Source organism: Neolamprologus brichardi, chromosome 23, assembly GCF_056152115.1.
Source record: "Neolamprologus brichardi isolate AB-2024 chromosome 23, ASM5615211v1, whole genome shotgun sequence".
Classification (NCBI taxonomy): Eukaryota; Metazoa; Chordata; class Actinopteri; order Cichliformes; family Cichlidae; genus Neolamprologus; species Neolamprologus brichardi.
Genome location: NC_142125.1, coordinates 1,021,105 through 1,047,500, shown reverse-complemented (window position 1 = coordinate 1,047,500; position 26,396 = coordinate 1,021,105). Strand labels below are relative to the sequence as shown.

Sequence of the window (26,396 nt, the reverse complement as noted above, 5' to 3'; positions counted from 1 at the left end):
TTAGCCTTCTTGTGTGAGCTTTTCAAGTGCACTTTAAGGTTTGTGGGATTTTTTCCCTTTAGAAATGTCCCTCATAATTTGTCTGTTTCCACTACAAGACACTTGCTTTATCCAAAACACAGTCATATTCAAAGTAATCCCAAATTGGACTCTGGCTCCCGACTTTTCCTGACATGATTCTGCGCGTGGACGGAGCAGCGACACAGACGACTCGACTAACGTGCTGCCACCTGCTGGCATAATGAGACACAGCAAGAAAAAAATCTGGAAACTAAACTTCATTTTCACCCTTGACTCTTGTATGACACGCACACATCAATGAAAACTAAACACATTTTTGCTATAAATTCAGTTAATTTTAGTTAGTTTTGTGAACACTCATTATAGTTTTAGTTAGTTTTCCTTTTTTTGTTTTTATTTTTATTTCCGTTAACGAAAATATTTTTTCACTTCTAGTTTTCGTTATTTCGTTAGTTTTCGTTAACGATAATAACCTTGGTCAGGGCACACGTGAAACTGCTCCACCTGCTGTATTCACGTTTCTGTTCCTGCAGGACTTCATGGAGCAGTTCAGGGTTTTGCTGCCAAAGAACGCGACTGCCTGCAAAGAGGACATCTCAGCGCTGCTCGAGAAGAAGATGGGCCTCAACCCGACCACATACCAGATCGGCAAAACAAAGGTACGACCTGTCATGCTCCTATAAACCTGCAGACACCGTCAGCATCCACATGTGATGCCACCCTGGTGTGTTTTGTCCTTTCAGGTGTTCTTGAAAGAGCTCGAGCGACAGCAGCTGCAGGACGTGCTGCACAAGGACGTAATGCGCAAGATCATCTTCCTGCAGCGCCGCGTCAGAGCTCACCTGCAGAGGAAAGAGTTTCTAGAAATGAGGCAGGCGGCCGTTACGATCCAGGTAAACACAGACCCGATTCCAAACTCTGGTATTTTAAGAAGGGTCCTGATTGTTTTCACCGTCGTCCTCTCTCTCGCAGCGTTCATGGCGTCGGTACCGCAGAGAGGAGCAAAGACGGCGGGCGGCCACTCTGATCCAGGCGGTGTGGAGAGGCCACAGACGGAGATCGGCGTACGCCAAGCAAAGAAGAGGCGCTACCAAAATCCAGGCCCTGGTCAGAGGACACTCTGCACGCAGAAGGTAGGAAACACTCGGCAGGGCTGCCTGTGGGATCTGCTGCGTGACGCTGACATCATCTGCTGCGCATTTCAGGTGCCATTCAATCCGTGAGGAGAAACGGAAGAAAGAGGAGGAGGAAGAGGCTCGGAGGAGGGCTGCAGAAGAAGAGAGGATGCGAAGGGAAGAGGAGGAAGAAGCGAGAATAAAAGCAGAAGAGGAGCAAAGGCGAAGAGTGGAAGAAGAAGAAGCAGCGAGGAGAAGGGCCGAAGAGGCAGCCAGGAAAGCAAAGGAGCCTCAGACGAGAGAGGACTCGGATATAGAGCTGGTCACTGAGGAGATGCTGGATAAAAACCTCAATGCACAGGGTTTAGAGGAGGAAGAGGAGGGTGAAGATGTTAACAGAAGTTCAAATTCAGAGGAAGAACGTGGCAAAGAGCTGGAGCGTTACCGAGCTGAGGCTGGACCCCAGCTGGAGGAGGAGGAGGAGGAGAGCCAAACACTAGAAGAGTCGAAGGCTGATCTGCCCTCTGATAGGCTCGTCTCCAGCGCACTTACGCCCACGTCTCCAGCTGAGGGCGAGGATAAAGAAGCTAGCACCACCTCCACACCTCCAAACGCTGAACAAAAGAGACCACAAACTCCGACTGTTAGCAGGGTCCTGTCCACCAGGAGCCAGGAGAAGAGGGAGCAGAGGAGGCAGCGAGGGCTGGAACACAGCCGCAGAGAGTCCGAGCGAGTCGCCTCGTCTTCATCCACCAACAAGGATCCGACGACCACGCCGAAGAGCAAAAACCAGGAGACGTCGAAGCTAAAAGAGCGCTCGGACAGCAAGGAGCTGGACCAGTACACCTTCGTGGCGTGGAAGGTGAAGGAAGACAAGGCAGCGAAGAAGGAGGCAAAAAGTTCTCCTCCCTCCGCCGGGCCCGTCCGTCCGTCTTCGTTACCTCTGGCGCCCGCCGACTCTTTGTCGGAGAGAAATGGCCTCGGCGAGAATGTCGGCGCGGTAAATCTGCAACGTCGGACCGGCGCGATAAAGGAGAAGCCGGAAAAGTGGAGGGGGAGGAGGAGTAACGGGGAGCTGTCTGAGAACATCAGCCCGTCTCCACCTCAGAGCAGAGAACAGAGCAGAAAGCTGTACGTCTCCGTCTGCTGAAGCTACTTTACAACAAGTTCGGCTTTTCTTTAATCGATCTTCCTCTTCTGTCTGCGTTTCAGGAATGAAACCTTCTCATCCATCGACAGCTTGTCTCCGGGCTCCGATGCCGGCGCTTCCATCAAAGAGGTATTTCCCGTCGATTCGATGTAAAGCAGAGAAACGTTTGTCAGTCTGTGGAAACATCTGAATCTGATGTTGTGTGAGTAACTCGATCTTCTCTGCTGAACAGCTTTCCCTGACTGACAGCTCTGCTGACGTTTCAAAGGGAGGCTCGGTGAGAAAGAGGCAGCAGGAGGCTGCTGGGCACCAGGATTCAGCCCACTCAGTCGCATCCACACCTGACAGGTACCACAGCTGCTGATGGAGTGCAAACATAAAAAGAAACGAACGAATGTCAGGCGTGTCTGACGTGTTTTGCTTCTGTGGATCGCAGGCCCGGCGGTTTCTTCAGCAAAATCTTTAAAAAAACCAAAGATGCGCAGACGCCAGACAACGGGGAGCTGACCTTCGCTCAGACGCTCAACGAGAAGCCGAGCGCATGGGAAGGTAAATCGCACAAGAGGAGTAGCTGAAGCTGCTTTGCTCACCCTGAAATTTTATGATTTAGTTGAATATAAAATGGCACAGATAATGTATAAAGCACAAAATAACTTGCTTTGCCGCAGTACTCAGAAGCTGCTCAAAGTCAGAGAGTCAATATGACTTAAGGGGAACAGATTTCTTTAAAAAAAACAAGATAAGGACAAATATAAAGCAGAGATGTGTTTCTGTTAGAGGAGGTAACCTGTGGAATAGTTATGACAGTGATTTAAAAAGGTGGAGTTTATTTTCCTTGTTTAAAAACATGTTTAAAAATAGAGTATTAGAAAAATATATAAATCAAGAATGAAAAGAAAAAGAAGAGAAAAAAAAAACAAAAAAACAACCCTCTTGATTCTTTTGCTTTGATGTAGTTACTCCTTTTTTGTTTGTTTGTTTGTTTTGTTTTTGCTTTGTTTTATTCTTTGCTTCGAGCCCTGTGTACAGGAGCTGCATGCAAAAAGATGTTTTGTTAAAGCGTAATAAGCAAATGCTTCAGCCAATACCTTTTGATTAGCCTTGTCTCGTGCTTTCTTGCTTCGTGGTAGATCTTTGTTCTTCACTGAGATATTTGAATGCTAATCAATAAAACATCACTCACCCGCTGTAGTTTCTGGCCTTAACGACTCGTCGCGTTCTCTCTTTCAGCCCCGACATCCGGACACGCGCCCCGATCTCAATCCGGTGACCGCGGCGGCAAAGCTATAGGCAGAAACCCCAGCATCAAAATCAGCCGAGCCACACGAGTCTCCGAGCAGTGGAACGCCTCGCTGGATCGAGAGATCACCAACGCCAACGAGCTGCGGCACCTCGACGAGTTTCTGGGCAACCAGGTGAGCGAAAGGCGACAAGATGGCAGACGCGATGTAGGAAACGAGATCCGCACATTTCTAAAAGGGTTTCATTCCTCTGCAGGTGAATGATTTCCGCTCTAGGAGCAAGACGCTGTCAGAGACAGAAAACATCTTTGTGACAGCCACCATGCAGTTCAGAGAGAACATCAAAGCCATGTATTCTCTTCCTGTAAGTCTGAGCTGCCGTCGAAGCAGCTTCGTCACACATCAACGTTCACCCTCACCATCTTCTTCCTCGTTTTCCCTCCCGTCTCCTAACAGAAACCCACCATCGGATACAAAGGTCTAATGTCAGGCTACCAGAACAAAGTGATGCACCTGGCAGGGAGCAAGAAGAAGGAGGAAGTCCAGCTGGTGGTGAACCTGTTCCAGTCGGTGCTGGATGGTTTCATCAGGGGAGAGATGAAGAAGGAGGAGGCGGAGCCTGCAAAGGTAAAAACAAAGCATCTCGACTTGTTCAGCTTCGTTACTGCGAATGAGAAAAACCGTGTTGACACCTGTGATTTGTGCCTGTCTGTCGTCAGCCTGCCAAAGCGAGAAAGAAGAGGAGGAAGAAGGACAAAAGTGTGAGTGATGCAGCGTTCGACGTCTTTTATCACAGTGATGATTTTGCCTTTAATCGATTGGTTTTCTTTTCAGGTGGAAAATCCGCTGGATCACATTTTCAGTAACTATCAGGTCAACATTATGCAGTCATGTGACCAGTGTACTTCCTACATCTGGGGCATGGAGAAGGCCTACATGTGCAGCAGTGAGTGAGCGCGACGAAACGTTTTCAGCACAAGTTCAAGTTCAGCTTCGACTGAGTTCAGTTCTTAATCTTTTCTCACAGATTGTAAGATGGTGTGCCACAAGAAGTGCATCTCCAAGATAAACACCGACTGCTCCACCTTCTGTGCCAAAAAGGTGGGTTTTCATCATAGACTGTAAGTAAAGGATGGCTGTATCGCCTGCTGGTTTGCATTTGCCCACCAAAGGTTAGACCTGCAGCATGTCGGTGCAGTGGTTATCCTCCTCACACCGTCTGAAAACATTCACATCTGGTTAATCCGTGATTTGAAGTCGTGGATGAGAGGAAGATGAAGTGCTTAAAGCCGGTCGGAGCGGGCACGCTCTGTTTTGCGCAACTACTTTTAAATCCCGGTAGCTCTGCAACCACGTAAGCTAGCGCAATATTTTTTTTTTGCACATGAAACCGGAGGAGTTTTACTTACATCTTATGCCATCAGTTTGTCCTCGGTCACAGTTTCCTTCCACATATAGCTTTGCAAAAACTGCATATAAAGCACTTGCAGCAACAAAAACATAATATTCCAGAAACAGGCTTTGCCGATCCGATCAGCTGTTCATAACACTTCCTACGTCCATCAGCGTTTTTAAAAGTTATCTTTGACTTTATGACTTTCTGTGTGGTTTCTGGGATGCTTAGGACTCATATTGCACTGCTGGAAATAGTTTATTTTGATGCATATGCTGCTTTTTTTGCAAATTTGCATTATAATATTTATTTTCGTTTTTCCTGCAGTATATAAAAATTGGTGTATTTCAAAAATAAAACTATGAAGACACTCAAAATAAATTTCCTGTGGTGGGAAACTATTTTGTGCAACTTTGTTGCATTTACAGTTTTGAGGGATAAGCCTCTTAAATTTCTCTAACTAGAAATATATGTTAAAAAAACAAAAACGATTTTACATTTTTTTGTAGTTTATTGCACTTTTTTGCAATTTATGTAATTACTATGCACTTAATGCAGACATATTATTAAAATTTAGGCTGTAATGGTTGTATTGATGTATAGCAACTTGAAATGCTCCCAAAAATGGCTCCACAGCATGTAAACATATAATATAAGCTCTGGCGGACTTGGTTCTATGGTAGGTCTTAAAGGGTTAAAGGTGGTGTGTAGTCTAACCTGCATGGAGAGGTCAGGAAGACTATGAAATGTCACTCCCTTTCATCTCATAGCCAGTTGTCAGTCACAAAGTAGCCACGCCCAGAATCAAACCTCACTTTGCTTTTGTTTTTAAATGTAACCATAATTTCCTATCATCATGAATGGGACCATAAACTCATCACGAGACGTTTACTGAACTAAAGTCGAGTCAGTTTTATCTCCAGTTGAGGTTTGTTAGCATCAGCGTTGCCCTCTACTGGCCATTGGAGAGAATACAGTTTTAAGAACATTGGCTTGGATTTGCAGTGGTATCCATCTTTTATATACAGTCTGCTGGGTTAGTGATTAGTTATAAACACTGTGCATAAAAAGTTTTCTAATCCAGCCCCTGTTCCACTAGCTTTGAATAAAAAATTTAATTTAAGTAATTTTTTTTCTGCTGGTCTTTTTAAAAAGCTTATTTGCACTGTCGGCGTCGGCTGCACATTTATCTTTGATCACAGACACGCAGTGTTTGAAAACGTTAAATAAAATTAATGTAAGCGGCCCTTTGGGAGGAAGCAGCTGGGAAACACGCTTCCAATATTTGGGAACATGTTTTTATATATAACAGCACAGTGACTCGTTTGTAGTGACGAATGTGAGTCGGATGTTGTGGGTGGATCATGGCGAGGTCCGACTGACCGCTGCCGTCTGGTGACTCCACAGAATGATGACGAGTTCACCGGGCAGCACTTCGGGGTGCGTGTGTGTCACCTGCTCAATGAGAAGAATCCGGTACCGATGGTGCTGGAAATGATGCTGGAGCACGTGGAGATGCACGGCCTCTACACGGAGGGCATCTACCGCAAATCGGGCTCTGCCAACCGAATGAAAGAGCTTCACCAGAAACTGGACACAGGTCAGACATCAACATGTTTCTGCTTTTTCTGACTCCTGAAACGACATCACCGAGCTGATGACGACTTTGTGTTCAGACCCCAACTCGGCCTGCCTCGAGGACTATCCCATCCACACAGTGACGGGCTTGGTGAAGCAGTGGCTGAGGGAACTGCCAGACCCACTCATGACCTTCACGCATTACAACGACTTCCTGCATGCAGTCGGTGAGGAGGACGTTTCTCACTAGTGCGCTCGTGTCTTTGCATTTTTGTCTGTGTTTCAAGAATTGATTTTTGTTGCTCTTGTCAGACCTTCCAGAGAAGCAGGAGCAGCTTCATGCCATCTATAAAGGGCTGGACGAGCTCCCGACTGCAAATTACAACACCTTGGAGAGGCTGGTCTTCCACCTCGTCAGGCAGGGACCCTCGTTTGTTTGATTCTGATCTCTTCTACTGCGCTGAGATGGCTCGTTCAGTTAAACGGCGAGGTGATCATTTACAGCCGTGTGTGCTTCTCCTGCAGGGTGTGCAAAGAAGAGGCTCACAACCGCATGTCTCCGAACTCGCTGGCCATAGTGTTTGCACCGTGCATCCTCCGCTGCCCGGACAGCGCAGACCCACTGCTCAGCATGAAAGACGTTGCCAAGACAACCACGTAAGACCGCCAAGAAATCTCATGAATGCAATATGAGGGTTGAATTGGGTGGGTGTGGGGTGTCCTTGTGTTCACTTGGAGGAAATATTTACATCGTAATTTATTCGGTTTATATAGAACCAATCCTCAACAACAGTCGCCTCAAGAAGCTTTATATTGTAATGTTAAGCTGCTAAAACAGTAGAAAGAAGCCCGACCAATCACATGAGCCGCTCCCGTGAGAGGGAAGGAAACGTCCCTCAGCCGTCTGCGTGGGTCCTGATCGCTCTTTTGTTTGCAGGTGTGTGGAGATGCTCATCAACGAGCAGATCCGGCGCTACAACGAGAAGATGGAGGAAATCGAGCAGCTGGAGTACGCCGAGGCTCTAGCCGTAAACCAGCTGAAGCTCAAGAGGCAGAACACGGTGAGGAAGAGAGCGCCGCTCGCCTCCGTCCGCGTCCTTGTCCATTTAGACAAATTAAGAAGTTGGACGAAGGTCACGTAATAAAGTCGAGCCCACTGTCAGAATCTGATCTTTAGCTTCCGTGCGTAACGTGTCCAATGTTCCTTGTCTCTCTTTAGCACTACTGGCGTTTACCGCTCAGGCTACCAGCTCCTTACAAAGGAGCGGTGGTACGTATCATCGATTTCTCCTGGTAGAGGCGACCTTGTAGTTGTAGTTTGTAGCGGCCTGCCATGTCGAGGCGCCTGTGCATGGCATGTAAGATGTGGGTCAAACTTTGGCTGTCGTGTGTGTGTTTGGGGTTTTTCCTTAATATGTTTATTCTTCCATACTAACTGGGAATAGACTGCATGTTGCTGTAAACTGGTTTGTGCCCTGCTTGTGATGTGAGAGCACACCGTGGGTCTGGGTTTGAAGGTTGCTACCTAAGAACAGCTGTTTTGTACGGAGCCCCGCAGGGGACATGGGAGAAAAAAATTAAGATGGACTTTTGCGAGATCTCGCAAAACTAACTCGGGATCTCGCAAAAGTTTTGCGAGATCTCGCAAAACAAACTCGAGATCTCGCAAAACTTTTTCGAGATCTCGCAAAAGTTTTAGCCGCATTCTTCGAGACCTACTACAGCCGGGAGGAACACCGCTTTCCCGGCACATCGTGCCTCGACCTCCCGGTCGGCTTCGAGCCAGCGTCCGAAGAATGCGGCTAAAACGTTTGCGAGATCCCGAGTTAGTTTTGCGAGATCTCGCAAAAGTCCGTCTTAATTTTTTTTTCTCCCATGTCCCCTGCGGGGCTCCGTAGTTTTGTGACTGATTTGTTCAACCTTAAGAGGAAGGAAGGCCACAGAGCTCTGAAGGTCACATTATCTGCAGAGCAAACACTCTGCAACACATTTTGGTGAAAAGAGTAAAAGAGTGCATTTAATACTTCCTGTAAGAATTCACATGCAGGTGCATGAAAACCTCACCATCTCTCGACCTCACTAACACCTTTTGGTTCAGTTTCAGGTTTGGGTTAAAGTCATGTGTGTCTGTTTCTTTAGTGTTTGTTATCTGTGGACGTTTTCAGTTTGGGTGAAGGTGTGATCCTCTGTCTTATGCAGATGCACGAGAAGGTCAGCACTGACCTGAGCGTGGTCCCCGAGAACGAGCCTCTGGATTCGGACACGGAGGCCGAGAAGAACCTGATGGAACGTATCAAGTCCATCAAACAGGAGAAGTAAGATCTCGGCACTTTTCAGTTCCTCATGTGTGCCGTCTTCATCGTCCAGCTCCTAATGCACGTGATCTCCTCTTCATCTCACCTCCAGAGAGGATCTTGCCTGTCGCCTGCCAGAGATGGAGCAGCCCGGTTCAGACCAGGAGAATCTCGACTCCGAAGCCTCGCTGAGCTCCGAGAGCCTCTTGGACGAGCAGCAGCGCTCGGCTCACAGCTCGGAGCCTGAAGGTCAGTAGTAAGGTACAGTCTGGACTTCCTTCCTGTTTCTGTCACCTGCGGGTTTCTGACCAGACCGCGGGGCCTGCTGGGCGGGGCCCTTCCTGTCTTTTGTGGCACAGGTCTGGACCAGTGATGGTGAAGGTGGGCGGTGACGTCTGCTCTGTAGCAAAGCAGGTCGGAGGAACGGCAGCTGTTTGTGTGTTTGTGTGCATGTAAACGCATGTGTGGCACGGCTGCATGCTCACATTTCACCCAACGTTGATTTGCTGAACGTTTGGCGTCCAGATCAGATCAGATCTTGTAATCGTAACTCATTGGGTGTATTTTTTGATTTTTCTTCTTGCATGACATGGTTGCATGATCTTCCTTTTCCTCTTTCACTCTGCTGTGAGCCTCTTGGTTAAATATTCCTCATCCTTCCTCTTTCCTCTTCTCTTCCAGGACGCGGTGCTCATCAGCTGAGGAGATCCAAACCGCTTTGTCTTCCCAAACTTTCAGATCCGACCCAGAGGCCTAAAGTCCCCGGCGGACGCATCTCTGTGTCGTCCCTCACCCCTGCTAGCTCCACCTCTTCTTTGGCCAGCTGCACTTCTTCAACTTCTGAATCCTCCAACGCCTCCTTCAGGCGTCCGCTTCAGCGTCGCAACCCCATCATCCCGAACACAGTGAAACTCCCGCAGGGAGTCTGCTCCCAGGCAGCAACCTCGAGTCCACCTCAGTCTCACGCCCCTCCTGGAAGTCGAGCGCCCGCCTTCTCGGTCAAGAGACGAGAGCAGCCCGGCCGCCGTAAAGACAGCACCCAGTCCCTTTACCTCGACGGGTCGGAGTGCGACTTGCTGCTGCGTTTTTCTTCCTGTCCTCCTTCAGCCGCCTCTTCCTCTTCGTCCGTCTCCACGGCCACGCCCACTCCTCAGCTCCAGCACAGCGACACGAAAGTCTCAAATGTCCACAGACGGTTTTCTGACCCAGACGTCCCGTACGTGGATGATGAAGTCTGAGCGGGGAGAAGCACAAACGACTGGAACGGCGAAGAGGATTAAGGACGGCGACCCGCAAGCAGACAAACAAAACGAATTCAAACGCTCTCAGATTGGACGCAGGCGCAGCTGCTGCAGCTCCACATGCATGAACCCAAAACATCACACAAACTGCAGCTGCAGCCGTCTGAGGAGCGAACGTGTCGTCAGTAAAAAGGACTGGACCACATGTTGCCAAGCACCTTTTCAATCTTTTTAATATGTTGTCCTCACTGTTGATACTTCAGGCGGACCAGAGGCAGTTTCCTCCCGTAGCCTCATAATGATTTTTTTTAAATTTGTGCTAATTCAAGAAAATATTGCAGGTTTCAGTCGCACTTTTCATGTCTTAGTTCTCCCGGTGAGTGAAACTCGCTCGCTGAAACTTTAGCTAGTGCCTTGATGTTGTACATTGACTCGATAAAGAAGCTCATTCTCACGTCACGATGATGGGACGGTGCTCGTAGAGGGAGGGGTGTGTTTGTTGTGGAAAACAAGGACCTAAACCTGCACATTGTGACTGTTGCACACACACAAACAGCGTTCTCTGTTCGCCTTCGTGTTCTACCCGCCGCACAACACACACCAAATAGGAAGTCATTGCATTCACGCAGCAAAGGGAACGGGAGCAGCACACGCCACTTTCTCCACGGAAACCCACACAAACCCAGCCGCGATCCACGAGCGGTGCCACCGCGCGTCCTTGAACTTCCCCTCCTCTAACATCGCTCAGTCCCATTATTAGAAAAGTCTGCTGAAGCACAGCTCCGGCCAACTTTGTATGAAATGTAATACTAATGTTCCTCTGTGACTGCTGATGATGATGATGATGATGTGTGATGATGTTAGTCTGGATTATGAGGAAGATGTTCTGATGTAACAGAGTGCATGGTGACTTTGACTGAATGAGCTGTTTATTAGTATTAACATGAGAATACAGTACATGATGCTTGTAACGTGCTCTGTGTTTCCATCACGCACACGAACGATTTTCTTTTACGCTGGAAACAGAAGCTGGTGATAAACAAGAGTTATTCCAATAAAACTGTAGGACGTTTATAAACTCTCCAGGAGTTAGTCTGATCCAAAGTGGGTTCATAGGTTGACTTGGACCTTCAGCACAGACGATATGTAGTAACATGAAACTAGAAATACTGCACATTAGGTACATGTTGCTGGGTACAGACCACCTGGTGTGGTCTCCTGCTGGTGTAGCTCATCTGCTTCAGGGTTTAACTTGTTCAGAGATGATCTTCTGCACCTATAAGCTCCGAGCCGTCAGCCTCTGACCTTTAGCATCAACCTGCCGCTCGCTGGATATTTGCTCTTATTTGGATCTTTATCTGTAATCCCCAGAGATGGTTGTGTGGGACAATCCCAGCAGATCAGCAGTCTTTGCAATCCTCACACCAACAACCAATCAGTATCACTTAAATCCTTTCTTGCTCATTTTGAACTTCAGCGGGTCGTCTTGATTAAATCTGCGTGTTTAAATGCACCGACGTGGCTGATTTGATATTTGCATTAACCACTAGGTGAACAGGTGTACCTAATAAAGTGGCCAGAGTGTGTATGTTTAACATTTTGCTTTAAGAGCTAAAACTCCCAGAGGTGGGTATCGTTTTACACACAGTCTCGCGGAGCCATTCCTGCATTAAACAGTAGAGGTGGGAATCACCAGACATCCCACGATACGATATTATTGCAATTTTTAAAAATATTTTGCGATATTCAGATTCTGTACATAAAGGTAAACTTTATCAATATTCATTTTCTCTAATATCAAAGTCTCACACTCAGTCTTTCTCTCATTTCAGTTTGATTGTTGACAAACTGAACGGTTTGTATTACAGTCTAGTCCAACTTAACTGAATCAACCATCTGGTACAATTATAGCTATTCTGAACTATGCAGTTTATGAAAACTATGCAGACCCTTCAGCAACTGAAGAATTTGAAAGTAAATTAAAACAAAATATAATTTTACATTAAATAAAAAAGTTTTAAACTTAATTAAAATAAAACATGTCTTAAATTAAAATAAGTAAACTGTCATGTTTATTGCTGCCAAAAACAAGTTAAACACATTTGGACAGTGAAGGAATGTCAGGATTCTTGCTCAGAAAAAGGATCAACATGCTCTGAAGTCAGAGCACAAAAACCTTTTTGTAACAAAGTATCGATTTCTGCTGTCCCTGTATCCATACATTATTACCAAACAAAATATCACCATGCTACAAAGTATCCATTTTTTCCCCACCCCTAATAAACAGTCATTAAAACTCGGGTCAGGTCTTCAATGAGCCGCTTCTTTGTCACAGTAAACTGCAGCCGTCTGCACAGACCTCGCTGCTTTTGATTTTGTGTGGAGTGGAATTTATGCACCTTGAGCACACAAAGGCTCCACAGTTCAGGATCAGCTGCCACAATGCAAGATCTGTTTTTCAAGTGATGTCATACGAGTCATTTCTTCAGACTTCTTAAAGCCGCACACAGGAAATTACACCAACATGAGTTTTAACAGTGTCACGCAAGCGCCCCTTGAAGTGGTTACATTTATTTTTGCCGTTTTTACGCCCTGAACTGCGGTCAGCATTTTCCTTCCTGGTCGTGGGTGAGCTACCAGCCTCGCACACCATCCACTGTTAAGCCAATTAAAGTTTATGTAGTTTCACGTAGCTCCATGTGGGTTGATACGTTCTCCTCTGCACCACCCACACAGCTGGGCATGCTCAGGTTGAGGGGCGCTGCAGTGACAGGTATGTGGGGTCTTTGAACTAGGTTAACAAATCATTAAAAAGTGTTTATCCCACCTAACAGGTGCAAACAAAGTCCTGAAGCGTTCAAGGCCTGAACAGACTGGGACTAAAATTGTTGCTCTGAAGATTTGAGCAGGCTGTGTCATGTGACCTGCCGGATGCAGATAGACCTCCTTCTTGGACTTGATCCACAGATGCCTCATATCTGGAAAACGCAGCTCCAACTTCAGCCCGTTGGTGGTGCAGAAGTTTCCGAGCTACAGATTAAAACCTTTGTGAGAAGATTCAGTCGACTGTCTCCAATCGGTGCTCCACGTCCAAAATAGTTATGATTCTAGAAGCTGTAGATGATGTGGGCCATAAGAAAAGGTCTAAACACGGAGTGCCCTGACTCATCTTTGCTGCGCCACTAAATAAAGTGATGCAGACCGTGTACTAAATGGGCTATTATACTTTACGCACTGTAGTATAGTGATAAGCACAACATGACTTTATATCCAGTGCTAATCTTTCATTCCGTCTGTTTACATGTAAAGCAGTTTGAGTGTCATAGATTCCGTACAGCAAAATAACATGTATTATAAAACAAAACATAATCAATACAGTCAATATAGGCATACATGGATACTTGATAAACAATCAGGCCACCCAGTGTGATGTTTATGCCACAATTACCCTAAATTAACAGTACTGAAAATATCAAACTCATTTTCTGTTTCTGTAACGACTGAGACGCCAGTTTGTCCAAGCTTGTCAATCAAAAATCATATTTTTAATTTTATTTATGTAATCTTTTACAAAAAAGCAGAAAAAATAGGAAAGCACATTATTATTATTATTATTTCTTGATGCATTCTCAATCATCCAGGAAAATAAATCTCCAAAAGTTGATTCTGTTCATCTGAACGTAGCGTTTTCTGGGAGAAACGTTTCGAACAGAATCAACTTTTGGACATTATTATTATTATTATTATTATTATTATTATTATTATTATTATTGTTATTATTATTATTATTTACTGGCATTGCGAAAAAGAAAACATCGTTGTGCTTGACTCTCAGAGAAGTCCAGTATGGCGCCTCAAATTGGGGTATAAAAAAGTGAATTTAGCGTTTTATTTGCCCAATAAATAAAATTTAAAAACAATATTTTTAACTTTTAGTTTTCTTTTAGTGTTTTTATGGCAGTAATTTTTTTAAGAACTGTATATAAACACATACAAAACATCCATAAATAAAAAAGTACTACATACAGACATGTTGTGGTTTTCGTGCCAGAATGATGTGTTTTATGTTTATTTTATTATTTTATTTCTCTCGAATAGAGAGAAATAGATTAAGATAAAACTTTGGGATCTAACGAGATATTATTATTATTATTATTATTATTATTATTATTATTATTATTATTAAGTCTAGCTTTTTAAATTAAAAGTTTAAATGACAACGTAAAAAAAGAGGCGGGCGACGCTCCGCCCATGACGTCTGCGCCGCTCTGCTTGACGTCAAACTGCTGCGCCGCTGTGTCGGCTTCAAACCAAACATGGCTTCCAGGCTAGAAATCAATTTCATCAGGTTATTGTCTCGCTGTGAGTCTTTGGCGTCGGAGAAACGGGGAGAGACGGAGTGGAGGCTTGAAAAGGTAACCCGGCACGGCTCGGAGCGGCTGTAACGACCATGTCGCGATGACGTTAGCCCGACTGTTGTTGTTGTGAGCCGCTGTTAGCCACGTCGTCACGCAAACCTCTTTCTGTTTGGTGTCGGGAGGCACATTTAAGCTGTTCACCCTCAGGTTCAATCACAGCCGAGTCTGCTGCAGCAGATTTGCTGTATTTAGTGTTTAATCTCGTTTCCGAAGCTTTCCTTTCACCCACGTTCCTCACAGAAGATCCTCCATATGTTCATATCTTTAACAGTAACTGTATTTATTTATAGCTTCTTCTTTTAAATAACAACAATCGGCTGAGAATCAGCTACAACCCGCGTTTTCCTCCAGCCGTCCAACCCCTGCTGCCTCACAGACGGTTAACCTCGTCAGGAGCTGCAGAGCCAGCTTCTGCGCAGCAGCGGGGTGTGATGCAGCCTCTAAATTACATCGCGATGTTTCAGAGAAATATTTGCGACAATATTTATTAAGCTATGGAAAAATAGTGCGCATCATGTTGGGTGAAGGACATCCATCCTTTCTTCTTTTCCAGTGACCTTAGACTGTGACTCTTATTAAGCAGCAGCAGCAAAAGTCAAATGTAAGCACACAGGTGCTCTAGGTAGTCCCAGAAAGTTGTTTCTGTTCATCCGGGCATTTTGTTTTCAGTGGGAGAAACATTTCATCACCCACCTGTGACTTCCTCATTCTCAGCTCTCTGCAGTTTCCCAGCCTTTTAAACATTTGCATATCAGCCAAAACTAGCACCAGCCAAGTTTAATCTTCAATATACTATTGTTATAATCATTGATGGTGGGCATGAGAACCATTCAGAGGTCACAGGGGAATGGCTGCAATCACAGCACTGTAAGAAAGTGAAAGACGTGCTCTTAGGCCCCCTCCTCGGTTCAGAGATGGTCTTTCCCTTTTCACATAAATGACCTCCTTTACTCCTCACTCCTTTGAAAGCCGCAGAGTTGCAGTGAGATACTCTGGGTCGAGTTTTCTCTGGAAATGTTGTTTTTGTTAAACTAAAGTAACATAAACTTGTACTTCTTAAGTATCTGCACAATCCATCAATATTCCTCAGGGGGGGGCTAACCTTAACTGTCAAAGGATGAGGGGGAGGGTACATCCTGGCCAGGTGAGGTGTGTCACGGGGGTTACATGGAGAGACAGATAACCACTCACACCCACACTGTTGATCTGTGGAACCAGCACCCCCAGTACAGGAAGTCTGGATCGACTCCCTGTCTAACTAATGTGATCTCTGAGTCTTAACCAGTAGGCAGTGGAGATCTTAGAGCCGATGGGTGAGGGGACTGGACTCACCAGTTAGCCACAGATGCAAGTCTTTGTGCTGTGTAAACTCCACACAGAAAGGCCCCACGCTCCAACCCGAGACACCAGCTCCTAGCGTCTCCTCCTGCGGAGTATTTGTGCTTCTAGTGGTGAAACGTGTTTGTTGTTGCCGTTTTCATCAGGAACAGCTCTCTTTCATATTTTGCAGAGCAGTGAGGTTGTTGAGTAGCTCCCTGATTAAGTCCTCACACTGCTCTCGTACTCAGATATGCTCGGGCCGGGCCTCAAATCAAAACAATTGAACATTTTACCTCGATTGACATTAACGAAGGAGTTTCCTTTATGTACTTGTTCTTGCCCCGAGAGTTTGCTGACAGGGTTTGACCTGCAAAGGCGCTCGGCTGCAAATGCGCTCGGCTGCAGATGCGCTCGGCTGTAAAGCTGCGATATTGTGATTGTGCTCCAGCTGTTGAAACAGATTGGTGGTGTTACGTTTGGACGCTGAAACTGTGTTGAGGTCTTTTTACATCATGCTTCATGTCATAGAAACACGTTACTGTGTGAACTCTCATTGAGTGAAATGTTAACAGAATTTAAATTTAAAACAAAGATGACATGGACCAGATCACATCTGTTGAGAGTTCAGAACATCAGTTTTGATTTATTTTCAATTAATTACGCGGCTCTCTGTGCGGCTTGTGTGCATGGAAACATAAATGCATAGAGTTGCTATATGATTGATGTCGTGATGTGACACTTCTGTAACGTAGAGATTTGTACCACCGTCTTCATGGACGATTGTGGTCGTTCGGTGATGGGAGATTGCTGCTAACTTTTGTTACTAAAACTTTGACCACCAGGGGGCAGCACTGCTAACAAAGAGCCTCATGAGATCTCGTCTTTTGCCAGGCCGTCATTTAAAGCAGCGGTCTCCAACCTTTTTTGCACCACGGACCGGTTTATGCCCGACAATATTTTCACGGACCGGCCTTTAAGGATAAATACAACAAAATAAAACTAGTACTGGTACCGAAAAAAAGAAGATTTATTCATAACACACATGAAAAGACCCTGAAAACCAGACATTTCACACCCGAGCCTCAACTCTCACGGCCCGGTACCGGTCCGAGGCCCGGGGGTTGGGGACCGCTGATTTAAAATACACAGGTGCCTGTTTTTAAATAAAGGTTACGGTGACACACTGCACCCTCTTGTGGTGCAAAGTGGTCTTACAACAAAGTGCAGCTTTTATCTTTTTTTTTGTTTTGGTTTTTTTGTGTCCCGTTTGGATCTTTAGCATCAGAATTGTTGTCTTAAGGCCCAGAAAGATGCCAAGCGGATTTACTTTACCAAGTGGATCATCATGGCCATATTGGTCCATTTGATTGACCTTTATTATAATTATGTATTTATTTTATTTCCGGTTGCTACAAACGGGACAGACATGTCTGGGGGATAGCACAGGGAGAAAGAATGAAAGAAAGAGAGAAAGAAAACCAGAGGGGAGAAGAGACGGTGAGAAAGGGGGGAAGAAAGAAAGAAAAACAAACAAAACACCTGGATCACCTGTATGGAGAAAAAAAAACAGAAGAGAAAGCAAACAAAAAAGAGCAACATAATAAAAACAGCACCATCACAATAAACTAGCTAACAGTAGATACTAAATGTTAAACGCTATTGTGCAGCACGCAAGATAGACAGCGCACAATGTGCTTTAAGGCAGCAGCCAAGAAAGGTGTAGTCCGCGTCTGTGAACACCTGTGTGTACACCTGCATATCTTTGTGTTGTGTCAAAGATATGCAGCTTTTATCTTTGACACACGTGTTTGGTTGAATTCAGAGCCTGTTTAAATTCCACTGAAAGCTTTAATTTAGTTTATGGGGTTTAAATATTTTTATGAACAATAAGCAGCTTTAAAGGAACAGTCGCTGAGCTCGATGTGTGACCTGTAGCTTTAACGCAAACGAGTAACAGCAGGCGTCGCCAGGCCACTTGGGACTGAATAAATCAAGACGCCTCTTCTCAGTGACCTCGTGTCACGGTGGACCGAGTGGCTCCCTACAGCTGAGCAGTGAAGACCCTTTAACCTGAAGCAGCAGGATAAACCAATCAGCTGCATGATTTAGTGTCATAGAGTAAATGAAAGGTTAGAGCAGAGGTGGGCAACTCCAGGCCTCGAGGGCCGGTGTCCTGCAGGTTTTAGATCGCACCCTGGGTTAACACACCTGAATCAAATGATTAGTTCATTAGCAGGCCTCTGGAGAACTTCAAGATGTTCTGAGGAGTCATTTAGCTCTTTAAATCAGCTGTGATGGATCATGGACACATCTAAAACCTGCAGGACACCGGCACTCGAGGCCTGGAGTTGCCTGGAGTAACTAAAGTAAGAACAGTCAGTGCGACTTTCATCTTGCACTGCTTCCTCCTCATTACATTTGTCATTAGTCCACATTTACACTTGGTCTGATGTGGTGAGAGTCTGTTTCTCTCAGTGAACCGACTCGCTGTGACAGCAGACGCCACCAAATCAACACTTTGACTCATCCGTGCCAGCGTGGCTGTAAACTGCAGCTTGACTGGTTGGTGAAGATCAGCAACCACTGGCCTGGTGTTAGTGTAACCTCAACGATGCTTTGCTACAAACAGGAACTGTTACAGATATATTTAAGGATCCTCCACTTGATGCTGTTTACTGGCACAGAGTAGGAACCGCCTCTGCAGGGTCACAGCTGTTTTTCTGCATTACCTGTGTGTGTGTGTGTTGATGAAGACTACACTAGTGTCCACCTGCAGCAGTGAGTGTGTGCTGTCATCACCCACAGTCATCCTAAGCTGGTCTCAGTGGCTCCTGTGTGGTTTTGTGACCCAGCCTCTGTTATTTGGCCCAGTGTATTTATATTTATTGAACATTTGTTACTTTGAAATAAAGATGTGATAAACGAGAGCATGTGAGCAGCATCACTGTCTGTTTGGTCTCCTCAGTATGTGGGCGCCCTGGAAGAGATGCTGGTGGCTCTGAGGAAAAGCCCGAGGTAACACCAGCCTCCACTTTTATGTCTCAATGTTTCCTGTTTTTGCCTGAAATGTACAAATGTTATTAAGAACCTATTTTAAACATGTTTGGTGTTTAGGGAAAAGAGTTTATCTTCTAACAGGTCACATCAGGCTTGCGTGTTATCACAGATGTTTGATCTCCTCGTTAATAACACAAAGTTTTGTCAGTAAGCGGTTGTGTGTCCTTCCAGCAAACCGACACCAGAGGTGCTGGCTGAATACACGAGGAAAGTCAGTTTTCTGAAAGGAACTCTAGAAGCAGAGAAGCTGGTCAGTGTTTCCTGTTTTTAACTCGACACAACTGTTTCCTTTATTTTGAAGTGAAGCTTTGACTTCCTGTCCCTCCCGCTCTGCTTCAGTCTTCACCAACAGAAAAAGCTTTAGCTAATCAGTTCCTCGCTCCGGGTCGGACGGCCACGATGGCCAACGAGAGGATGTCTGTCACTAAAAAAGTCCACACGCAGACGAAGGCGCGGTGCACGGGAGAGATGAGGGACGAGCTGCTCGGCACGGTAGGACGCTCTGACCGCACTGCAGACGTGACCTCTGCACGAGCTGCAGCGCGCCTCCTAAACCACAACAGTGTGAAACGTTTAAATAAAACGTTTTAAACTCATAAATGTTCTTTTCTGTCACTGCAGGCGTCGTCGGGAAAAGGTACGAAGTACTCGCCTCTTGGATTTAATAACATTCAGACGGAAATATGACGAATGATATTTCGATAGGATTGTGTTTGTTTGTTTTTAAGACGAGGTGATTTTATTTTTCTTTTCTCTTCTCACGTTAGACGCAGACTTGAGGAACCGAAGGTAAAGTCGAGCTTTTCTAAACGATCTCATGTTGGACTTGTTTTTGGGCGTAAAAGCTTCAACCTGTGTCACCTCTGCGCAGATGTTTTCCTCTGGACGAGCGTCAGTCTGCCGCAGAGCTGGACGCCGTCCTGCAGCATCACCACAACCTGCAGGAGAAGCTGGCTGAAGACATGCTGAACCTGGCCAGAAATCTGAAGAACAACACTTTGGCTGCGCAGAACATCATCAAACAAGACAACCAGGTAAGAGGACAGATGTGGAATAAATAAATCACAGATTTGATGCAAAGTTTTTGATTCGAGCATCTGGGTTTGTGGAAAAACTTCACCTTTTAATTTGCATCTCTAAACCAAATGCACGCACAAATCTAAACGCACAAAATAGTTGGCAGTTCAAATAGACGCTTTTCAGACCACGCCCCCGAGCTGCAGCGCGTTCAGCTGAAGCAGCGCGAGTCCTCCAAGAAGGAAATGCAACACAGAGTGGGGGGAAATGTTGTTTGCTCCCAATCAGCTGTGTCTAAACTCAGGAGCAAAATGGGAAGGCTGTGGGAACATATGGAAGTCAGAACAGTGAGTCCGTGTGGCGCTGAAGCTAAACAGGAAGTCAGCTCCCACACTTAACAGCAGAAAACACACAGTGGGCTAAAGAGAAGCGTCCTGAATGTGGAGATGATTCTGGAACTGGAAGCACAACGAGTTCTCATTTAAATGTATATTAAACTCGCCGATTGTGACCAGTCCTGACACTTTCAGCTGCTTCTGTCGGGGGCGACACGTTCAAAGCCTTTCTTCCTGATTCACCTCTGACTCTGGGAACAAACTTTTATGATGGTCGGTAAAAGATGGGAATGATTAGCTGAGGTTTGGCCACTTTCCTCAAGTTGTTTCAGGGTGATAATGCATCCTGCCCAATACAAGCTAAAAGTAAGAAATTAAATCCAAATAAAGTGAAGTCAGAGTATCCAAAGCCCAAGCAGAGGGGTGTGCTATGAGGGGAGGTTAATGGTCAGAAGGACCTTTCTTTTTACTAAATCACAGATGATGAAAATCTCTGTGAGAGCAGAGGATGCTGGAGGGGCCAGATCTCCACTGACTTATTATTTACAACAGCCAGTTAGTGCAGTATGGACCCTCTGCTGTACCCATATACAGGTGGGCTGTTAAGCCAAAAACTGTCTCTAATCTGCTGCCGAATCTGCTGGAACTGCAGCTGCTGCATCAGGACAGGAGCAACGTTTAAGCTGTAATGCTACAAATAAGCAGCAGCACTAAAATGTTTGACATAGATTTTTATCATAATTATCCGTGAGCTTCCCTGATTGGAGTAGGGAACACTCGTAGGGATCGTTTTGTGCAGTCACATGATGTTTCATGTGAGCACGCCCAGAGCCTGAAGAAGAAAGCGGTGGAGGAGCTGCTCCCAGGTCCTCCTGCAGAGTCTCAGCAGCTGAGGATCAAAGCTAAAAGCTGCCCTTTCCAAACCTTTAGTTACGTTAATAAGAAGATTTGTGCTGAAGGACCTGATGGGGCCGCTAACCGGTTCAAATCTGAGTCCGACTGAAATCTTATGATGGAAACTTGGAAAAAACTTGGTCCATAACAAAACTTGTTTTAACTGCTCGTCAGGAAAACTCGAACCAGCTTAAATAAAATAGTTTTCCATGAGTGAAGCCCACACTTGACGAATTCAGAGCATCATAAAAACGTGACAGTGCTAATTGTGATGTTTTTATTGAAGATCCTTTTTTCCTTCTCTCGTGCTGGCAGTATTTACATTTATTAAATCTTTGAAATCATTTATTTTAAGATTTATTTATTTATTTATTTATTTAGAAATAAATAAATAAATAGAAATAAATAAATAATAAATAAATAAATAGAAAGAAAAAATAATAAATAAATATAAATAAATAAATAAATAAATAGAAAGAAAAAATAATAAATAAATAAATAAACAGAAAGAAAAAATAATAAATAAATAAATAAATAGAAAGAAAAAATAATAAATAAATAGAAATAAATAAATAAATAAATAGAAAGAAAAAATAAGAAATAAATAGAAATAAATAAATAAATAAATAGAAAGAAAAAATAAGAAATAAATAAATAAACAGAAAGAAAAAATAAGAAATAAATAAATAAACAGAAAGAAAAGAAGTTGTGCAACCTCTAGAGGTATTTCTATTTGAGAAACTTGGAGGAGTTTAACTGATTCTGGCCACAAGGGGGCAGTATAAGCCAGCTGACAGCCTCTGGAGCCACACTGTGCATAAAGACTCTGTGAGTGTTCCCGTCAGCGGCTTGTTTGTCTGTGGTTTTGATGTTTATATCGGCGACGTCTCCCTCTGCCTCCAGACTCTGAGCCAGTCCATGCGTCAGGCGGACCTGAACTTCGAGAAGCTGAAGACGGAGTCCGAGCGGCTGGAGCAGCACACTAAGAAGTCTGTGAACTGGCTGCTGTGGCTGATGCTCATCCTAGTCTCCTTCACCTTTATCAGCATGATCCTCTTCATCAGAATCTTCCCCAGACTCAGATGATGACCGTGATCATCCTCTGAACTCTCCCGTGTTTACAAGAGCAGAGTCTTCACAGGCCTCCGTAGCGCTACAGCAATACAGATCAGTAGCTGTCAGCACCAAAACAAATCCGTTTCACAGACTGTCACTTTACACTTGTGAAACTGAAATATTTCTCCTCCACATTAAAGTTTAAATCACGACTCGAGGCGCCAGAATTCTCTTTTTTTGGCACAGCAGAATCTGCTGGGAGCAACAGCAAAGTCTTAATGCACGGACGGCGGGACCTGAGCCTTATTTTAACCCCCATCAGGACGGCTGCGAGCCAATCAACACATGTGTGCACTTTGTCACCAGGTGAAACTACAAACACACACTCGTCTTTGGTGGAGCATCTGTTTAGTACTCGTGCACACTGAAAGGCGTTCGTGGACCGTTCGCCGTCAGCTGTAACTCCGTTTGTAACAAATGTGCCATCGTTTGCTAATGTTTCACCTTAAATCCCCAGTTTAGTATATTTGATTTGATAAACATCATATAACACGCTGTAATGTGGCTGTAAGCAGAAACATGCTGAACATTTTTATGCTTCTTCACGTTTCTACACGTCCAGTTCTGACCTGTGGGGCTGAAAAATGAAGAAAAACTGCAGTTCCACCAGTGGCCACTTGAGGCCCACCCCCAGATGAGTCATGTACCCACAGACTCGCGTGTTAAAATGCAGCATTACAGTAGAAATAAGCACATTAACAGCCTGCTACTAGAAACAGTTTCATTTTGACCTTTTTGACAACTTTACTGTTTCTTTTCTTTCTTACCTCACCTGTTGAAACTTTGCTGAGGCTTAAAGTCGGGCCGAGTCCACTCTGAGTGGCAGGAGGTGAATGTGAGGCAGGCAGCTGCAGGCCTGTGTCTGTGATTCACCTCCAGTGGAGTTTGCTCTCACATGTGGCGGCTTCCAGTCCAAAAAACACAACAACATAGTGATGACCGAAATCACAAACCACAGGGTGATGTTCTTTAAAGTGAAGCATCAGCTGTTCACTGGAAGCAGCTCGGTAAACTCATTTAAATGTTTAAACGTCAGGGTCAGAGCCAGCGTCGTCAGCCCTGTTATAGTCGGTTTCCTGCGTCAGGTGATCCTGTTTGTTCGCGTCCTGTTTGAGGGCCCTTGTGTTGTGCGTAGTATCACTAAAATGTCATCTGATTCAAGAGAGAAATAAAATAATTTAATTTGCCTTTGTTGTCATTGTGAGTCCAGAGTGTGTTTGTGTTTCTCTGATAGATGCCTGAAGGCGTCCCCTTGTCAGTGTGGCACTAACTAATGCGGTGGCATCATACGGCCAGTGTGCGTCAGTCATGAGCTTTGAGTATCAACGCACGCGATGACCTCTGTGACCACGGCGGCCCGAGCGGTGATTCCCAAATTAAACCTGCTACTCATTTAGGAGTTCCAAGGATGAAGTAAAGCTAAATAAGAGCCGCTGGCTGCAGAGGGGAAAGCACACGGCGATCCTGTGTGAATCTGTGCATTGTCAGCTTTTGTTCCTCCTTAATTTAGCCCGACAGCAGCTTCGAGTCTGAGCGTTTCTCACAGGTTAAAGTTGCTCTTGTTTGAGGCTGAGTAGCTTTTCCAGGCTTGCAGCTCTGCCCCCAGCCCTTCTTATCGTCCCCTCTCCCACTGCTGCTGAGACCTGGCCTGCTGTGTATTTTAGGATCCCTGGGGGGCATTTCGCCTGCTGGAAGCCAAAGTATGCAGGCCACCGGGAGACCAAATGAGGCCGTGTCTCAGCAGAGGATCGTCATCCCTCAGTTTAATCACAGCTGTTTGCGCCTCCATTCTCAGGCCTTCGCTAATGCTCTGGGCCGTGTGATCAGCCCTGCGAGCGTGCGCTGCCGCTTTTGAACCGAAATGGCAGCGCATGACTTCATCCCTGGTGCGGTTTCCCATGTTCATTATGGTTTTACCCCAACGAACGAGACCGGAGGCTACGTAGAAAACCAAAGTTCAGCAGGGACGAGACGTGTGAAGTTCCTGAAGTCAGAAGATATATCTCCCGTTTAACCTCTGACCCAGGAAGCCTGAATGGTTCCTTCCTGGAGTCTTTTCCCACAGGGATGAGCTGAAAATAGTGTTGGACTGCCTGCACTCACACATGTTTAGTAAATTTAGCTTAATTCAGTGCCATTTCCTAATAGGGTGCTCATTACAGCGGCTTAACCAGCAATCCTTTAAAAAAAGCTACAAAACACAACTGCTTCACTTTTCACGCTAATTTAAACAATTATATAATTTAAACACTTCCCTTTCAAACTCCACAAAGTTCGTTTACAAGTGCAGATAAGCATCGACGGCTGCAGGAGCACTGAGTGATTTAATGGCCACGCGCTACCAGCAAAAGCTACTTTCTTCACGGGTGTTAATGGGTCACGCATTTCAGACTTCATTTCAAATTACTGTTTGCAGTCAGCTTTGAAATCCCAGCAGAATGAGAAAAGCAAACGACAGTGAGCACAGCTTCTAACCCTGCAGTTACCTTCTGATATAAACTCTGCAGTCGTTTAATTACTCGTTATTTTATTTTGTTAGTTGCTGGTAACGTGTTGGACCCTTTGTGCCCCTGGAAATGCTTCAAATCAAAGATTCAACAAGGTGCTGGAAACATTTCTCAGAGATTTTGGACCAGTTGACTCAACAGCATCACACAGATGCAAATCTGCTGTTCTCTACTAATCTGTTGACATCATGTGAGTTCATAAAGGGACAGACACGGTTAGCAACAGTAGTCAGGTAGGCTGTGATGTCTTACATCATCACCAGCAACGTGAACCAATAAAACAGGCAGGATGGATCCAATCTTTCTAATCAGATTCATCCAAATGTTGCTACAGAAACCACGACTCATCAGATCAGGAAACGTTTTGGTGATCTGTAGCTCAGACTCCTGTTCCTAGCTGACAGGACCCAGTGTGGTCTTCTGCTGCTGTGGCACATCTGCTTCGAGGTTTGCCGTGTGCATCCAGAGATGCTGTTCTGCAGCCTGGTTGTAATGTGTGGATCTCACTGGATATTTCTTCCAGGCTAATTCACAGATCACGCTGCGCTCTGGCAGCTGTTACTGTCCAGTTGATTTTGGACTCTGCTGGTGGGTCTATATGACGATGTTTTCTTATCAAAATCTGTATCTGTTTACTTTGTGTTTCAGTACAGTTGTCGTGTTGCACGGCCGATGAATTGTGGCTTTTATTTTGGCCATTACATCTTTTACAAGCGCTTTATAAACCTTGACGCCAACAATAACTTCTGAGCCGCCAAAATTAAAACGAAAGCTGCTTGAGCTCAAACACAAGCTTCACACCCTTCAAAGGGCGGATTGATATCTGTGACTCGCTTCTAGGTTTAGGTTGGAATTAGCTGGGAATGCGTCAGTCCTCATGGAGACACGAAAACGTGTGTGCGCTCGTTTTTCTTTGAATTGGTGTGAAGCCCCTAAAAGCCAGAGAGCACGGGGACAAATGGCGGGGGAACCTCCGGCCGCTCCGGGCTGCGCCGGTCAAACATCCCAACACTCCGCCCTTTTTAATTTGGCTTTTGGCCGCGGCCTCGGCGAGGATTTGGGTTGCCTACAGAGATGAAGGAGCTTTTTATTTCATTCTCTCTTTTCTTTTTTCCATGCACTTCCTTTGAGGGAGCAAAAGAGGTTAAGAGGGATTTTTCTCCCCCCACCAGCACCACCCTCCTCCTTCTCCTTCTTTCTGCCAATGCTTTGAATGTGCTGTAACGTTAATGAGCTAATGGGAGCGCAGAAAGCTGCACTTATTAAGCTTATAAACTGACTCGCTGTCTTGAACACACACACGCAGCTCCAGGCCTCAGAGCTGCAGAATTTATACATTTTATAGCGGAATCTCCACCAGTCAATAAACCCCTTCAGTGTGTTTTAGTGATTGTTTGTTTTTATGGTTTAATTTCCCAGCTATTAGCTTTAATTTAGTTTTATGTATTTCTTAGATCAGACATGGAAAGCCTGTGTGAGTGTTGATAAAGTGTTAAAACCATGACAGTAGTTTTCATCATTCTGTGGCAGAAAAACAAGTTGCACAAACAAATCTGTCAAAAAGCCTGAATTTGGTAAAAAACATGCAACTTTTCTTTTCCACACGGTGTCTTCTGATGTGAGGCTGATTACAATCTCACAATCTCTCATCTGCACAGGTGTCGTGGAAGTTTGTGTGCTTTCATTTTGCCGTTACTGT

At 45.1% G+C, this 26,396-nt stretch overlaps 2 protein-coding genes across 6 annotated transcripts in view; both read left to right on the top strand.

The window, feature by feature from the left end:
- myo9bl (myosin IXb-like) overlaps positions 1-11,121 on the top strand; it is a 61,823-nt gene extending 50,702 nt beyond the window's left edge. The window contains exons 23-45 of one of the 5 annotated variants that reach the window (XM_087836591.1): positions 555-680; positions 765-914; positions 994-1,154; positions 1,227-2,267; positions 2,349-2,415; positions 2,519-2,634; positions 2,723-2,835; positions 3,517-3,701; positions 3,784-3,891; positions 3,984-4,154; positions 4,247-4,288; positions 4,362-4,473; positions 4,555-4,628; positions 6,328-6,520; positions 6,597-6,725; positions 6,811-6,916; positions 7,024-7,155; positions 7,436-7,559; positions 7,718-7,768; positions 8,698-8,813; positions 8,905-9,041; positions 9,152-9,206; positions 9,474-9,612. In XM_087836591.1, coding sequence (XP_087692717.1) covers positions 555-680; positions 765-914; positions 994-1,154; positions 1,227-2,267; positions 2,349-2,415; positions 2,519-2,634; positions 2,723-2,835; positions 3,517-3,701; positions 3,784-3,891; positions 3,984-4,154; positions 4,247-4,288; positions 4,362-4,473; positions 4,555-4,628; positions 6,328-6,520; positions 6,597-6,725; positions 6,811-6,916; positions 7,024-7,155; positions 7,436-7,559; positions 7,718-7,768; positions 8,698-8,813; positions 8,905-9,041; positions 9,152-9,165 — 3,468 coding nt within the window. In that variant the 3' untranslated portion in view covers positions 9,166-9,206; positions 9,474-9,612. Of the gene's footprint in view, positions 1-554; positions 681-764; positions 915-993; positions 1,155-1,226; positions 2,268-2,348; positions 2,416-2,518; positions 2,635-2,722; positions 2,836-3,516; positions 3,702-3,783; positions 3,892-3,983; positions 4,155-4,246; positions 4,289-4,361; positions 4,474-4,554; positions 4,629-6,327; positions 6,521-6,596; positions 6,726-6,810; positions 6,917-7,023; positions 7,156-7,435; positions 7,560-7,717; positions 7,769-8,697; positions 8,814-8,904; positions 9,054-9,151; positions 9,207-9,473 lie in introns of all 5 variants that reach the window. The other 4 variants (XM_087836589.1, XM_087836592.1, XM_087836590.1 and 1 more) reach the window with 4 other exon arrangements.
- A 3,146-nt stretch (positions 11,122-14,267) lies between these two features.
- On the top strand, positions 14,268-22,347 carry use1 (unconventional SNARE in the ER 1 homolog (S. cerevisiae)). The gene is made up of 8 exons (XM_087836432.1): positions 14,268-14,448; positions 18,737-18,786; positions 19,000-19,078; positions 19,168-19,320; positions 19,450-19,465; positions 19,596-19,617; positions 19,700-19,862; positions 21,978-22,347. Exons 1-8 carry the CDS (start codon positions 14,350-14,352, stop codon positions 22,158-22,160), a joined length of 765 nt encoding a protein of 254 aa, XP_087692558.1. The 5' UTR covers positions 14,268-14,349; the 3' UTR covers positions 22,161-22,347.
- The last annotated feature ends 4,049 nt before the right edge of the window (positions 22,348-26,396 follow it).

What these genes read in the sequence shown, in the direction of transcription:
- use1 (XM_087836432.1), top strand. Translation starts at nt 14,350, where the DNA reads ATGGCTTCCAGGCTAGAAATCAATTTCATCAGGTTATTGTCTCGCTGT. An exon ending in GCAGACTTGAGGAACCGAAG is followed by an intron (nt 19,618 to 19,699) that starts GTAAAGTCGAGC and finishes ACCTCTGCGCAG; the next exon opens with ATGTTTTCCTCTGGACGAGC. An exon ending in TCATCAAACAAGACAACCAG is followed by an intron (nt 19,863 to 21,977) that starts GTAAGAGGACAG and finishes CTCTGCCTCCAG; the next exon opens with ACTCTGAGCCAGTCCATGCG.